The sequence below is a fragment of the Thalassophryne amazonica genome, chromosome 5 (genome assembly GCF_902500255.1).
Source record: "Thalassophryne amazonica chromosome 5, fThaAma1.1, whole genome shotgun sequence".
In the NCBI taxonomy this organism is placed as follows: Eukaryota; Metazoa; Chordata; class Actinopteri; order Batrachoidiformes; family Batrachoididae; genus Thalassophryne; species Thalassophryne amazonica.
Genome location: NC_047107.1, coordinates 14,388,325 through 14,405,433, shown reverse-complemented (window position 1 = coordinate 14,405,433; position 17,109 = coordinate 14,388,325). Strand labels below are relative to the sequence as shown.

At 40.9% G+C, this 17,109-nt stretch overlaps 1 protein-coding gene across 2 annotated transcripts in view; it reads right to left on the bottom strand.

Moving 5' to 3' along the window:
* Positions 1-286: 286 nt before the first annotated feature.
* Positions 287-17,109, bottom strand: part of sub1b (SUB1 regulator of transcription b) — a 28,673-nt gene continuing 11,850 nt past the window's right edge. For both annotated transcript variants that reach the window (XM_034169732.1, XM_034169733.1), the window contains exons 3-5: positions 7,021-7,137; positions 5,985-6,093; positions 287-522 (exon numbers count right to left, since the gene is read on the bottom strand). In XM_034169732.1, coding sequence (XP_034025623.1) covers positions 443-522; positions 5,985-6,093; positions 7,021-7,137 — 306 coding nt within the window. In that variant the 3' untranslated portion in view covers positions 287-442. The remainder of the gene's footprint in view (positions 523-5,984; positions 6,094-7,020; positions 7,138-17,109) is intronic.

The window sequence follows — 17,109 nt, the reverse complement described above, 5'->3', positions numbered from 1 at the left end:
AAGTCTATTTTATGCAAATGCTGAACAACTGCCAATCCAAGTGAAGGCAGCATCTTTATTGGTTCATAAAGTTTATGTTCAAACTGAAAAACATTGAAAACGAATTGTTCGGAATCATCGCCATTTTTTAATTAACATATTGGCAATTATAGCTGTATTGTATTTTTTTTTTTTTAATTCTCCAGTATTGGTGCCCACTCTTAAAAAAGAAACAACAACTTGACTATCAGTCTATCCCTAAACAAATTATTTAGCAACTGGTCAATATAAACCCAGACACTCAAAGTAAGCTGGTGACTTTATTACGCAATACAAAAAAAGTCCCCATGTTCACCCACACCACAAAAATTCTTAACTAGAACAGTCCAAACAGCATAGTGTAGCTCTACTACAGATCAACAGCTCCATCAGTAAACTGCTTTAACAAATAACAAAACAACACTTATAATCTCTTTATAGCGTCGTCAATTTCAGAAATCTGGTCCTTCAGTTGGTTCCACTGTTCAGGATTCAGGGAAATACCTACGAGGAATCAAGATGTTCAGAGTGAGTACAGCAACTAGTTCTTCAAATGTCAATTATAAGATCATCTACAAGAACTATTAGGGACTCCCCAATCTTTTTTTTAAACCTTGATACAAGATATTTAATATTGAGCATCTGTCGATACAGAGTCCTGATCAATACTTAATACTTTTAAAAAAGTTAATCAAGTGACAACTAAACACCTAAAAAACAAACCCAAGATGTTCGATAATAAAGACCTTAACTTAATGTAGCATTATAGTCATATTTACTTCAAAGGGGAAGTGAAAATTATGGAGTTTCTCTTCTGACCACAAGGTGTCAGTAATGTTAATTGTGGCCCAGTTAGGTTAGTCAATCCCACCCAGACACTTTCATATGACATGTTGGTCACCTATCTATAGGGACTTGCATGATAGCCATCCTAAGGTGATAACTCTAGCCAGATAGGGGTCAATGAAGGACAGCATAGGGGTCACCTATTAAAAATGCTCCTGCCATACTGAGCAGTATACCGCACTATTTATCTGATTGTGAAGGTTCTAAAAATGCGTAGTTTGGACCATCTAACACTGAATATTATGGAGTTTAAAAATGGTGACAAAGGTCAACTTCAGTTTGTACAGTGTTCAAAGGTTAAAGTTGCTCCAATGTTAGTTTAAAAAAAAATTGTAATCCTTAAGTGACCCCTACCTGAATACAGATGCCACCCTGGGATAGCTATCAAACATATATCAATTAGTTATATTCCTAGTAAATTAGGGTTGGTAAGTGACACGCACTTTCAGAAGTCCGGCCCAATACTCAAGAAAGGAGTACACACTGTTGTCAGGAGTGGCGGTAATGTGCTAACAGGTTGCCAACCACCAATAAAACTGACGAGAGGAAGCAGCAGTCGAAGAAGAGCACTGTGTAATCAAACAAAAAACTACAAGGACTGTAGTGGCTGTCAAAAACAGGCAGTGTGTATTTGAAGTGAAGTAGAGTGCAGATATATTTGTACACTACATCCAGAACTTTTAGCCAAGTGAGTATTTTGACCTTGTCATCATTTCTATGCATATTTTCAAGCTCCAAGACACAAATGTGAATGCATATTGGACTTCTGCCTTCTCCAGTGAAATGTTATTTGTGTGATGAGGGAAGGTGTGGCCTAAAGTAATACATCCCACATCAAAGTGTGCAAAATTATTAGATCGCTTCTTTTAACATTTAACAAACACCAAAATGCCTTTCTCGGGGATTCAGCATTCTTGAAAGAACTAAGTTACTGAGGCGTGATCACAAAACAATCAAGCATTTTGTTGCAGACGGTCAACACGGACCCTGTGACAGACTGGTGTCCTGTCCAGGGTGCACCCCGCCTCTCGCCAAATGACGGCTGTAATACTCTCCAGCACCTCTGAGACCCTTGTTTGGAGTAAGTGGGTATAAAGTGGACAGATTGATGGTCAACGGGCTCACAAGAAAGTGTGGCAAAGAGCTTTCAGTGGTGCGGCTTCCTCCTACATCCAAAGACATGCAGGTTATGGCCCAGTCACATGGTACTTAACGAAGGGCAACAAAACCTTAACGAAACAAGAAATCTGGACTTTTGTTGACTTTCACTGGCATCGTTTAACCTTCGCTCAGCTTCGTTCCTGCAGACTGATGTCCTCTAGAAGATGTACCGTGTCTCTCACCCCATCTCTGCTGGGACAGACTCCAGCCCACCAGTGACCCTTATACATCTGTTAAGGTTTGAGGTTTATTAACATTTTGGATTGACTGAGAGCACTGTATATGTTCAACATTGAAATTAATCCTCAGAAATGCAACATCCCTAATAATTCTGCATGCAGTATATTATTAAAACACTTCTGGAACGCATTGCCAAACTGCTCATGAGTTAGCATTGAATAGACTAGTGGGGATCGGATCCGACTGGATTGAGACAACCCAAGAACTACTGCTTTTACAGCGCATCTGGAAAGTATTCACAGCGCTTCACTTTTTCCACATTTTGTTATGTTACAGCCTTATTCCAAAATGGATTAAATTCATTTTTTCCCCCTTGAAATTCTACACACAATACCCCATAATGACAATGTGAAAATTTTTTTTTTTAAATTTATTAAAAATAACAAAACTACAAAAAGTACATAAGTATTCACAGCCTTTGCCATGAAGCTCAAAATTGAGCTCGGGTGCATCCTGTTTCCACTGATCATCTGAGATGTTTCTACAGCTTAATTGGAGTCCACCTGTGGTAGATTTAGTTGACTGGACATGATTTGGAAAGGCACACACCTGTCTACATATAAGGTCCCACAGTTGACAGTGCATGTCAGAGCACAAGTCAAGCATGAAGTCAAAGGAATTGTCTGTAGACCTGAGACAGGATTGTCTTGAGGCACAAATCTGGAGAAGGGTACAAATACATTTCTGCTGCTTTGAAGGTCCCAATAAGGACAGTGGCCTCCATTATCCGTAAATAGAAGAAGTTTAGATCCACCAGGACTCTTTCCAAGAGCTGGGTGCACATCTAAACTGAGTGATCGGGGGAGAAGAGCTTTTGTCTGGGAGGTAACCGAGAACCCAATGGACACTTTGTCAGAGCTCCAGCATTCCTCTGTGGAGAGAGGAGAACCTTCCAGTAGGACAACCGTCTCTACAGCAATCCACCAATCAGACCTGTATGGTAGCGTGGCCAGACGAAAGCCACTCCTTAGTAAAAGGCACATGACAGCCCACCTGGAGTTTGCAAAAAGTCACCTGAAGGACTCTCAGATCATGAGAAACAAAATTCTCTGGTCTGATGAGACAAAGATTGAACTCTTTGGTGTGAATACCAGGGATCATGTTTGGAAGAAACCAGGCACCATGCCTACAGTGAAGCATGGTGGTGGCAGCATCATGCTGTGCGCGTGTTTGTCAGCAGCAGGAACTGGGAGACTAGTCAGGATTGAGGGAAAGATGAATACAGCAATGTACGGCGCTCATACGTGTTGAGGCGACTGTGCAGGTGAGAGAACGCAGCTACTCTGGTTAGCTGTGTAGGATAACACTAAAGGCCTGGTCCCACCAAATAATGAAGGATAAATAATGAGCCACGCAGCATTTTTTTTTTGTTTTGTTTTTTTGGTATGAGAGGATTTATTCAACTATCGTGGGAGAATGGTGGCTGTGAGAGGCAGTCTCTTCGGTTAATGAGGCTCATCTGAGCGTGGCGCTAATACCAAGATGTTCAAAATTTAGCAAGAACAGTGTGGGGCAGTTTGTGTACGAGTTACTATGACGACTAAGGAGGATTATAGAGGCATGCGTGTGGTGCGGACGAGGCTGCTAAAAGCCCATTATCCGAGCACCTGGCAGCTACACGGGACCTAACGGGCTATTTCTGGAGCAGCTGCCATCTTGTGCACACAATTCCACCTGCTTTGCGCACCAGACGCTGCATATAAAATAAGAATTTTGTAGTGGATTAATCATTTTCTGTCAAACCTTGGATGTTGAAAACACCTCTAATTACTTCTGGAATCACAGAAGACTGTTTCATCAGGATGCTGTTTTCCCTTTCTTTCCTGCTCCATGAGGAACATATTTTGGAACAGCTTATAGTAACTATTTTTAATGTTTTTATAGCTTGGTAAAACAGTTGCATGTTCATTCCTAGCTGTATGCTCTATGATAGATTTAATATCTTGCTAAATGGATCAGATGAGCTCTGTGTGTGTGCACTGACTGGCATACAAGACGAGCATTTACGCAAAACACAAGCTCACAAAAGACTGATTTTGCAGTGAATAACAGACGAACACAAAGTAAAAAGTTGGATTACGGTGTAAAAGTGGCTGTGTGTTTAAAGCCGCAGAAGAAATAATACCAGTGAAGCTGCGAGAAGGAGCGCAGAGCTGAAACACAGAACAAGAGTGCGTATAAGAGCAATTTTGCAGACATAACACAAAGTTAAAAGTTGTATCACGGTGACTGTAAGCCGTGGAAGAAATAAAGAAATGCTTTTTTTGTGGTCACAGAGAGATGGGTGAATGCACAGAATGACTGCATTTAATGACTGGAACACAGGTGAACCACAGCCTGGCGCGGACTGTCCAGTGTCGTGCCAAAGTAGTTTTCCCCCTCAGTATTTGCATCTGGGAGCGCGCACTTTTTTGGACTGTGTGGTGACAACATCCTGAATGGATGCTGTGAATTAAAAACCCACACTTTAAAGGGACCAGGTTAAGGTACCAGGGAGATACAAGGGACCAGGTAAAGGGCTGGAGGTCTGGACCAAACCCATGCCTAAACATGCACCAACGTTGGATTATCATGACGCTACAAAGATCAAATGTGGCTTGACGTGGATCATATACAGCGATATGAGCCACAGAGGATGGACGGGGCTCAAATGACAGGTCGGTCGTGGCTCACTAGAGGCACCTTAGTAGCAGATAAGTGACAGCTTAAAACGTGGATCATTCTTCAAATAATCACTGACACACCCATGTGTGGCTCATTATTCATGGCTTATTATTCGGTGAGACCGAAGCTTCACCGACATAATCTCTCCCATTTGCCTCATTTTCCCTTCTCCACTGGGAACTGAAAAAAGCTGCACCATTTCGCAACTGCTTCGGTGACTGCAGCCGAAAACAAAACAGTACACCATTTTCTTGTTAGAAGTGATGCTCTTTGTAGGGAGATTTATCCCCAGGCGGAGTGTGGGCATGTCAGCACAAACCATTCAGAGGATGGGGGTTTCAACGCAAACCATTTTGAACTGGCAGACCTTAAACCGGCACGACCACTAGTTAACAGTGGGTATGCTTTTAAGTTTACTGAGCTGGGCTAAATGGTTTGTGCTGAAACTCCCACACTCCACCAGAGGATTCTCTGCCATATTGGTACCGGCTGTCAACAGATGTGGTCAAATCCCACAATATCACACAGGGGTTCAAATGAGACTGCAGTGCCCTAATAAAAGGGGTGGCTTCAGGACAACTCTGTGAATGACCATGAGTGGTCCAGCCAGAGCCCAGACCTGAATTTGATTGAACATCTGTGGAAATATCTGAAAATGTCTGTGCACCGATGCTCCACATCCAACCAGCTTGACAGGTGCTGCAAAGAGGAATAGACAAAACTGCCCAAAGATAGGTGCACCAAGCTTGTGGCATTATATTCAAGAAGAACTGAAGCTTTATTTGCTGCCAAAAGTGCCAAAGTGTTCAGCAAAGGGTGTGAATACTTATGTACATGTGATTTTTTTTTTTTTTTTTTTTTTTTTTTATTTTTAATAAGTTTGCAAAAATTTCAAAACAACTTTTCCATGTTGTCATTATGGGGTGTTGTGAGTAGAATTTTGAGGAGAGAAAAAAAATATATATACCATTTTGGAATAAGGCTGTAACATGTAATGCGTACAAGGTGAAGCACTGTGAATACTTTCCAGATGCAGTGTATATAAAAAATAATACCTTTTTTCCCTGGCTTCATCTCTCCATCTTCATTCATCCAGTACTCTCTGATGTCAATCAGGACTTTGCCTTTGAAGTCCCTCACGCTGACATATCTCGTCTTCCCAATCTGCAACAAACAAAACATTCAGCAGAAATAATGTTCAGATTTTAATACCCCCAAAGCATAAACTTTCAAAGTCCAAATATTTCCAAAGCATTTTTAAGCAGTGCATAAACAATTTGTGTCATTGACAGATTGCTTCTGTCTGTTTCCTCACTGCCACAGCATCATTGTAGGCAAATAAAAAGTGAAACTTCAGCTTTAGTTCACCACAAGGCACGTGAGACTTGAGCCTAGACATCAAACGTCTTCTTTTTAACAATCAGTGAGCCGAACACCTCTATTAAGCACCCCCCCCTTCCTGCTGACATCATCTTCAGAATCTCTCAGGAAGACATCAGCGTTCATCATATGTGGAATCACAGCTGTCATACTTTGCTCAATATCCTTGGGACATAATGTGCAATATTTTATACGGTACATGTCGGTGTTCTTTTTATGTTTTTTTTTTATTAGACAGAGAGTGGCATGTGAATGTGTTTTTGGGGTGTTGCACAGCACTCTCACTGTACTGTTTGTGCAATTAAAATAAAGCTTTGTCATTGTATTTCTGCCATGAAGCCACTGTACGCTGTAAATCCTACAGAGCTGTCATGGGTACGATGGTGGCTTCCCTCACTTCCCTCATTTGTGCACTTTCACTGTGCTTTTGAAGATGGCCTGCTCCAGAAAGATTTACATCAGACTACTTCCAAACCAGGCTCCAAAACCAACGGACAAACGACACCAAACACACAATACCACCCGCCTTAAGATTTACATTCTTGATATTAACTTCAGTGATTAAAAAGAAAAGTGAAGAAAACCTCTCTTTCCCCATTAGACTGACTGTATATTCTTCTCTTTCTTTCTTTTTTAATATGCAGACGTTTGACCACAAAAGAACCAACAGTTTGATCCAAAGTAGCAGCCTAAAGTTGAGAAGCAGCCCACCTGGAACATGTTGTCGCTGTTACTGCCGCCTTTGGACGAGCCGCTTGGCTTGGACGTCTCTCCACTCTTTGGTTTCTTGGCTGGTTTCTCTGGTGGACTGGACTTCTTCTTCTTTGCCTGAAAACAGATTTTGTTTTCAGAATTCCTCTCTTCAGTATCTGGCATGTACAAGAACTTGGCACAAGAGTTTTCAATTGTAGGACCTGAATGATATTCTGTTCACAGGCAATACATTTAAACACTATTCCTAAAGTTAACTTGGACACAAACATGGATTTTCTACGACGGCATCAACAGCAACAGGACAGAATAACACTCTGAAGAAGAACTCAAAGGGCACCGCCCACATCTGATGCACTGCTGAGCTTCAAAGTAATGATAAGAGCAAACAGCTTCATATACTGAGAAACAATTAGTAGACAATAGTTTTATTTGTGTTAAACTGGCCGCATGAAATACTAGTTGACATCATGCTGTTTGCCTAAACACCCACCAGAGGGCGCCATGCTACATGGTTGCACATAGAAACACACTGTCCTTGTGTAACACTGAATTAAAATAAGGCATCTCCACCCTGTTCCTGGACACTCCTCTGTTCTGCAAGTTTCCCCAATGAGGTTCGATCCAAATCCAGTTATGTGGAACATGTGTGTCTATAGTCTTCCTGAAACTGCATCAGGTGTATTTTGCTTCCAAAACAGAAGATTCAAGACCACCTGTGCCCACTGTCAATGTTACGTGGATTTGCTCAAGAAAGGACATCTGGGATTAAACGTGTCAAATCAACATGCAGATCCCTATCAGATCTACTGGGGTGACCCTGAACAAAAAGTGAGAACTGAAACTACTTTATGTTAGATAGACAGACTGACTGTAAACAGAGAGACAGACATAGCCGGACAGTTGGAGACATGCATGGCAAATGGATAGATAGATATTAAAATCTGTGATGTGAATTCTATTTTCAGATATTTTGTTTATTCAACTACAGGTTTACACAAAATATTTTGCCTTTAAATTTAACTGTCTGAACCAAAACGGATGTTGGGATGACCCAAGGCAGTTCCATGCTGTTGTGGATGCGGCGAAGCGCAGCAGCAGCTTAGGTACCCAGAGTTGACGTACATGTCATTTTCTGGTGATTTTAAATTAGCTGTGGTTCACTGTCTGAGCTAACACAGAGCCACAAAGAAAAAGAAACTACCACAGCTCAATTATACAACTGTGTATACACAACCCCAATTCCAATGAAGCTGGAACGCTGTGTAAAATGTAAATAAAAACAGAATACAATGATTTGCAAATCCTCTTCAACCTATATTCAATTGAATACACCACAAAGACAAGATATTTAATGTTCAAACTAATAAACTTTGCTGTTTTTGGGAAAATATTTGCTCATTTTGAAATGGATGCCTGCAACACATTTCAAAAAAGTTGGGACAGGGCAACAAAAGACTGGGAAAGTTGATGAATGCTGAAAGAACACCTAATTGGAAACAGGTAAATGTCATGACTGGGTATAAAAATAGCATCCCCAATAGGCTCAGGCGTTCACAAGCAAAGATGGGGCGAGGATCACCACTTTGTGAACAACTGCGTGAAAAAAAAATAGTCCAACAGTTTAAGAACGTTTGTCAACATTCAACTGGAAGAAATTTAGGGATTCTATCATCTACAGTCCATAATAGAATCAGAAGATTCAGATAATCTGGAGAACTTTCTACACGTAAGCGGCAAGGCTGAAAGCCAACACTGAATATCCGTGACCTTCAATCCCTCAGGCAGCACTGCATTAAAAATAGACATCACTGTGTAAAGATCTTTCAGAAAACCATTGTCAGTTAATACAGCTTGTCGCTACAGCTACAACTGCAAGTGAAAACTCTCCCATGCAAAGCGAAAGCCATACATCAACAACATCCAGAAATGCCGGCGCCTTCTCTGGACCCGAGCTCATTTGAAATGGACAGATGCAAAGTGGAAAAGTGTGCTGTGGTCTGATGAGTCCACATTTCAAATTGTTTTTGGAAATCATGGAGGTAAAAGAGGTAAGAGACCATTAGTGCCCATGGTATGGGCAAATTACACATCTGTGATGGCACCATCAATGCTGAAAGGTACATCCAGGTTTTGGAGCAACACATGCTGCCATCCAAGCAACGTCTTTTTCAGGGCCGTCCCTGCTTATTTCAGCAAGACAATGACTTTGCACATAAACAATAAATTTGATCAGTTTGAACATTAAATATCTTGTCTTTGTGGTGTATTCAAATGAATATAGGTTGAAGAATATTTGCAAATCATTGTATTTTGTTTTATTTACATTTTATACAACGTCCCAAGTTCACTGGAACTGGGGTTGTATACTAAGGTGATCATGAGAAACTATTATTCAAAATGACATATATATATATATATATATATATATATATATATATATATATATATATATATATATATATATATATATATATAAATTTTTTAAATTTATTTATTTATTTATTAACAACAGCCAATTTTTTTAAAATTTCAGATTGATTTTAGAATGTCCAATCTGATTAAAAAAAAAAAAATAAATAAATAAATAAATAAACTCCATGATCAGGAAAGGTGGGGGTGGTGGTGGCAGCATAAACCCTTGAGCAGTGCTTTCTCTTCGTGTTAGTTGTTGCTTCCCAGCCAAGAAACATTTTATTGGAAAGCACTGGAGAACCTCCAGCAGATTATAGGAAGCACATGCAAGGCCTGTACTGAGAAGGGTGCAGTCCTCAGAACGACAGATACTAAACAGAACCCTCAAACTGCCAGGTGCCTGGAAGCTGATCTGAGACCGAGAAAGATTCATTCATGTAGTCACGCAGACGAGTCTTTGAAAACTAAACTGCTACTGGAGCGCTAATAAACACAACCATGTTTGTCAACTGTCTGTTCTAATTCACATCCAGGCAGGTCTCTCTCTCTCTCACACTCTCACTCTCTCTCTCTCAAAAAAAAAACAAAAAAAACAATAAAACTGCTTTGTTTTGTTTCTTGAATCACACCTGTGATAAACATGTCTGTGAATGTTCTCTCATTCAGTCAGTGCCTCCAGGACCACATGCACTAATTTTTAGTTTTGTTTAAACCATTAAAAAAAAAAAAAAAAATCAACACACCAACATGTGGTGAGTGGTTAAATGTTCAGATAAATGGAGATTTGGGCTCCATCCACAAGGAGCTAGGTTCAGGCGTATCCGCAAAATTTTTGTATCGGCATTTCAGTCACACAGAGCTGGAGTTTTCAGAGCCAAAAAAAAAGATACTTGTTTAAAACAGGTCCCAGAGTGGATAAATCTGAAAAACCAGCTTTGCATTTTTGTGAACAGTCTACAGGGAACTTTTCGAAAACGATGACATCATAGCCCCGCCTCTCTACATTCAGTTGCTCATAATAAATGACATGTTGTTGTTAACAGTGTAATTTAACATACTTTTTTTTTGCCTGGGTGGCTCATTAATGGGATTTATTTTCATCCCTAGCAGAGTGCTGAAGAGATGATGGATAGCTGCGGTGAAAGCTGACAGTGAATAAATGGAGCTCTGTGATGCTAATAAAATATATGTGACGCTAATAAAATAATTACAGAAAGGACTTTCAGCTTTTAAAATAAGTCATTTTTTCTTCTTGGTGGTGGTGGGACAAAGTGCTCGTGCCCTCTGTCTCAGTCTGAGAAATACACCTGGACCAAACATTGAGGGACTTCTTTAAAAGCACTCTGTTTATTCACAAGCAGTTTCCACAATAACAGAGCTGTGAAATGAAAATTGTGAAATCCGAGGAAAATTTGAAGAGGGGTCAGGCCAGGGTCTAGACCTCGTGGGGCCCCAGAAACCAAATTAATTTTGTATCTAATTATACGTTTTCAGCATCTCCTGGAAGAAAAAAAATCTCAAAAGAAGCGCATATTTAAATGATCCTAGATTCCGTTCATTTAAACTTCATTTCACTGATCATGATGAAATAACAGAATATGACATTGAAGTAGGACCTGGAATGACTTTAATTTTAATTGTAAACCAAATTATGCATTAACTCATAATTAAACTTCATGAAGACTTCATAAGGACGTTTGTCATGATATATACAGACATTTATGAGAGAGACAGACTCTACAAGACAGAGCTTGACATAAACCAATTTGCCCCACTGGCCCACAGGGCCAGTAGAATTTAGAAGTTAGTGGCCCACAGTGTAGGAGCACTGGCCCATGGTTTTGCACGCGAGAGTTCATGATATTCCACTTTGAAATCCTGCAAATAAACCTGCCTATATAATATAAACCAATCTAGCAAAACATAAAACAATCTATGGACCATGAAGATTAAAAAAAAAAAAAAAAATTTATCAGAGGGCATTCTCAAGTGCAAAAAAAATAAATAAATAAAGTGACTCCCATAAAATTTAGAAGGCATTTTTTAGCAACCCTCAGAGTTGGCTAACTCAGTCAGAAATGTAAAATACAGATGTAGGTCCATATCAAAACTAAAAAGTATGCCTTGTCTGGATTGGAGTTATAGATCTAAAAATTGAAAAATGTGGGGTTTCCACAAAGGCAAGCTGTTAGACTTTTAAACTAGCTTCAAAACAGCCAGGGGGATAGGCCTTGCAGATTTGGCAGAAAACCTCATTCTCCTCTTGGTCATGACCAAGCCATGGCCATTTCTGTGGCCAGGTCGGGACAAAACCTCTCTTCCTCTTGTTTCTTTCATATAGCCTGTCTCTCTCCCTTAACTCATCATCACTAAGCTTCCTCTTCTGGCCATTTCCTTTAGCAAAACTCTTTCCTGGTTGTTGTCCGGGTTTGGGTGGATGTAGTTTAAACATATTTCAATTCGAATTTCAAAGCGTTCTGTTAGATTTGCGTCTTGTTCGTCTTTGTTTCTTGCAGCTTCCCGTGCATTTAAAGATGCTAACAAACATTGCCAAAGATCGGTGACGGAAACGGCCAAACACATGCTCCACGCATCGACAACATACATTTCAATATGCGCGAGATTCTGCGGGAGCATGGAACGTGGTTTTATCGATATCTATACCATTATCGATTCCGCTTATCTATCGGATTCCTTATCAATTCCCTTATTGATACCACTTGTGAATTTTCTGAGTACTAAAAATAGGCTTTAAAGGTTTTCTATGTTAACAACATTTTATTGAGTCTTAAAGTAAATATGAAATTGGTCACTGGATCCTTAAACTCTGGACCTAAATAAACTCTACATGGTGGATCCTTGATCTCTGAATATAAATAGAAATAAAATCTGTACTTTCTGTCAAAAGCATTTCCTTTCAGACATTATTGGCATGAATGTCTTTCCATACCACTGAGCTGAACTCTTGCAGCTGGCTGTAATTCACGTCAGCATCAGTTTAATTCATACAGAATGCAGGATGTCTCATTTTGGGGGGGGGGGGGGATTTTTTTTTAGTCGATTGTAGTTTATTTTCTGTATTACAGTGTTTGGAAAGAGGTGTCATTTTATTTAAAGCGACAATTCATTTTGAAGTTGCCAATTCTGACCGGACTGTGTCTCGGCAGAGAGCCGCGCAGTGTTTGGAGCTGTGCCAACAGAACGGAGGATGATTCTCGTTTCTTGACTGTAACAAGAAAAGATCCCACTTAGTGACTTTAATCTGCACAAAAGTGACTCAGTCACGATTGACATATTTTAATGGTTTTGAGAGGAGTTAAGAAGCGGACTTGCTGCTTCTGAAGAGTTATTATTACTATTATTTCTGTTGTTGTTGCTATTATTATTATTATTATTAATATATAAATAAAATAAATTTAAAAATATTACAATTTTTAATACATTTGACTCTTTTACGACAAGTGCTGAGCCATTAATTATTACACAGAAAACAAATGCACAAAAACGTGCTGAAATGTCAACAGCTAATGCTAACTTTAACATTGAAAACGCCTTAGACATGCAAGCGCGTTAGCATCAGTCCAGTTTTTAAAGTTATAAAATACAGCTATCAACTGTTTCAGAAGACCATAACAGGTCGGTTTAACATAAAAGGGTATATATTACTCACAGGCATATGCTCTTTAGGGTTTTAGTGAGGAAAAATTAAGATTAAGAAGATTAAGATTAATTAAGAAAAATTAAGATAAAGTCCAGCGGATCGAACCATTGCTTCATGCTTCAAAGTGCAGTCACTCTGCAGAAGCGGTTGATTACAGACCCACTGCAGGGTCTGTAATCAATGTAGAGAAATGATCATTTTCCCGACAAAGACCTTCAAAAACAACGGCCGCTCTGAAGGATCGATAAGGGAATCGTTAAGCAAAAAGACTATTGATATCAGTAGATTGAATCATTTCTTAGCAATACCCAACCCGAGATGCGAGATGTGGTCCATGGTGCGAGACCAAAATAAACAAAGAAGAAGAAGCCCAAAACAAACATGGCGGACTCGGTGAAGTTTGATGACACGGAGATGTGAAGAAATTCAACTTTGCCGCAGCAAAATATGGTAAAATAAATAGAATTTTGCATATTTTTGTAGTGCCCCGAGCGGGCTATCATTTGATAAATTGTACTGGCCCGTAGTGGCCCAAAAGTGGGCAAATCGGTGCCGGGCCAGCGGGCAAATGACTATGTCAAGCCCTGCAAGATATCCCTGGGTATTTGAATGAAAGAAATAACATAACTACAAAAAAGTAGAATTAGTTGAGTTTGCTAATAAGACTAAAATAACAGCTAACGGCTTACCATATGGCAACAGGAACCCAACAACAAGGAAAAAGACAAATCCAAATAATAAGTTCTACTGGAATCGGGTGGTTTAGTGGGGTGATGGAACAATTATGCGGTTGGACTTTTGCTCACTGAAGCCGGCGATTTTCACCTCTGATTATTAGTTATCTTATGTAAATTCAGTACTATGAGTACATGGTTAACATATGAGAATCTCTTCTTAGAAGCATACATGTCAACCTATACGGATTGTCCGTAAATTATACGGATTTTTTTTGAGTTTCATAGTCATATGGATGTACAAATAAAGTCTTAAGCCCCATTTACACATAGATGGTAAGAGCTCCCGGAAGCGTCCCGGAAGAGTTTTTGGCCGTCTTAAGGATCAAACGCCGTTGTTAACGCCGGCACTAGGTGGTGTGGCTTAGTTCCAGCTTTACCGGGAATCGTCGAAAAAATTATTCAACATGTCGAATAATTCTGGGAGCGCTCCCGGAGAATTCGCATGACAATGGAGACAACGCGAACAACGGCGTTTGATACTTTTTAATCGCCATTTCATCCTGCCCCTTCCTGTAGTGCCGCAGTTTACACCGCCGTAATTGGCGGCCGGTGTTGTATCCCTAACCAACGGCGTGTAAAACGGCGATAGAGCCCACATCGGCGTCCTCAACGGCGTTTTAACCAGCGACAGAGGCAGACAAAACGGCAGCGCTAGCAGACAGTACGCCGTTCTAAACGTCACCTCCCGGTTAAAACGGCGTTCCAAACGGCCAGTAGGCAGCGGTCAGTATAAAAACGCTAGCGCGCTGCATGCACTCAGGGCCAGCTCCAGATATTTTTGCAGAGAAGCTGCAGTATGCCTCCTAAAAGAAAACTGGCAGCAGCAAGGACTTACCAAGAGGTCTGGTTCAGAAGCAGAGGGGAGGCCTGTGGTGGAGACGGAGCAACACGTTGAGGAGGGGGAAAGGAAGGAGAAGAAAAGGCTGAGGATGATCTCCCTCCCCCTGCAGTGACAGAGGCATGTATTCCTGCTGTTTCAGCCTATTATACTCTGGGGGCAGTGCCTATATGCAAAAGATCCTGGAGTAACGCAGGATTTGCCTGGATAAAAACCTGGGTATTAACCAGCGGTACACAGGGCATTATCGGTGGCAGCAGAACACCGTTGTTCTCACGCACGTCTTAACCTGCGATTGTAAAGGATAGAACTGGGTATTAACCTCCGTTGCCTGACGTGTGCCGGATGCTACGGCGTCAAAATGCCGCTTTTTCGGCGGATTTAGTGGCATTTTATCCGCGTATTTGCGGATAGTACGGCGGTCAAAACGCTGGCAAAATGCTCTGCCTCTTTCCACCGTGAAAACAGCCGGAACTACAGCGAACTTGGGTCTACGTACTACCCACCGACAAAACCGTCTATGTGTAAACGGGGCTTTACGGATATTCAGGGTTTGGTCTGCAGCGGCTCTGTAATCAACCGTTTCTGCAGCGTGACTCCACTTTTGCGTGAGCCAATGAAGTAATGCTTCGATCCACTAGTTCGTTGGTTCTTTTGATTCGCTGCTCTTCAGAAACGGCAAGTCCGCTTCTTAACCCCACCCAAAACCATTAAAATATTGTGAGTCGCTTTTGTGTGGATTAAAGTCAGTAACTGGGACTCTTGTCTTGTTGCAGTCAAGAAACAAGAATCGTCCTCCGTTCCGTTGACACAGCTCCAAACACTGCGCGGCTCTCTGCAGAGACAGAGTCCGGTTGGAGTTAATAACTTCAAAACAAATTGCGGCTTTAAATAAAATTACCTCTTACAAACGTATTACAGCCATCCTCTTTTCTCTGTATCTCCTCCCACTCAGAGAGATTTTTAAGACATATGACGTGGCCTACCACTTTTATGCTGGTGATTTTCAAATCTACATGCCTATCACTAAAAACAGCCTTTGCCCCCTGACACCCCTACTCGACTGTCTGTGTAACGTCAGGGCTTGGTTTTTTGCATTTACGCAATATCTCTAAAATCAGAAAGGTCTTGTCTCAGAGTGATGCTGAAAAACTAATTCATGCATTTATTTCCTCTAGGCTGGACTATTGTAATTCATTATTATCAGGCTGTCCTAAAAGTTCCCTAAAAAGCCTTCAGTTAATTCAAATTGCTGCAGCTAGAGTACTGACGGGGACTAGAAGGAGAGAGCATATCTCACCCATATTGGCCTCTCTTCATTGGCTTCCTGTTAATTCTAGAACAGAATTTAAAATTCTTCTTCTTACTTATAAGGTTTTGAATAATCAGGTCCCATCTTATCTTAGGGACCTCGTAGTACCATATCACCCAAATAGAGCACTTCGCTCTCAGACTGCAGGCTTACTTGTAGTTCCTAGGGTTTGTAAGAGTAGAATGGGAGGCAGAGCCTTCAGCTTTCAGGCTCCTCTCCTGTGGAACCAGCTCCCAATTCAGATCAGGGAGACAGACACCCTCTCTACTTTTAAGATTAGGCTTAAAACTTTCCTTTTTGCTAAAGCTTATAGTTAGGGCTGGATCAGGTGACCCTGAACCATCCCTTAGTTATGCTGCTATAGACGTAGACTGCTGGGGGGTTCCCATGATGCACTGTTTCTTTCTCTTTTTGCTCTGTATGCACCACTCTGCATTTAATCATTAGTGATCGATCTCTGCTCCCCTCCACAGCATGTCTTTTTCCTGGTTCTCTCCCTCAGCCGCAACCAGTCCCAGCAGAAGACTGCCCCTCCCTGAGCCTGGTTCTGCTTGAGGTTTCTTCCTGTTAAAAGGGAGTTTTTCCTTCCCACTGTAGCCAAGTGCTTGCTCACAGGGGGTCGTTTTGACCGTTGGGATTTTACATAATTATTGTATGGCCTTGCCTTACAATATAAAGTGCCTTGGGGCAACTGTTTGTTGTGATTTGGCACTATATAAAAAAATTGATTGATTGATTGATTGTCACAGAATTTTTTTTAAAAATTAATGAGGGCTAGACAGAGGTTATGTTGTTTGGAAGTGCCCTCGTTGACTTGGGACCTCTCAAGGTCCCAAGCCAGCTGATTTTAACGTCCCAAAGTCACCAGCCTTGGCGTCATCAGAGACAGCGATTTTAAATTTGATAAACAAATCAATGGTGTTTTGAAATCGTGCTTTTATCATGTTTGTCTTTTATCAAAGGTAAAACCGTTTTACCGTCTTTTAACCTTTTCGAACAAGTTGTGCACTCTTATTTTAATTCGTCTGGACTACTGTAACGCACTTTATTTCGGCATCAGCCAATGGGCTCTTTCCCGTTTGCAGTTAGTCCAGAACGCTGCAGCGCGACTTTTAACAGGGGCCTG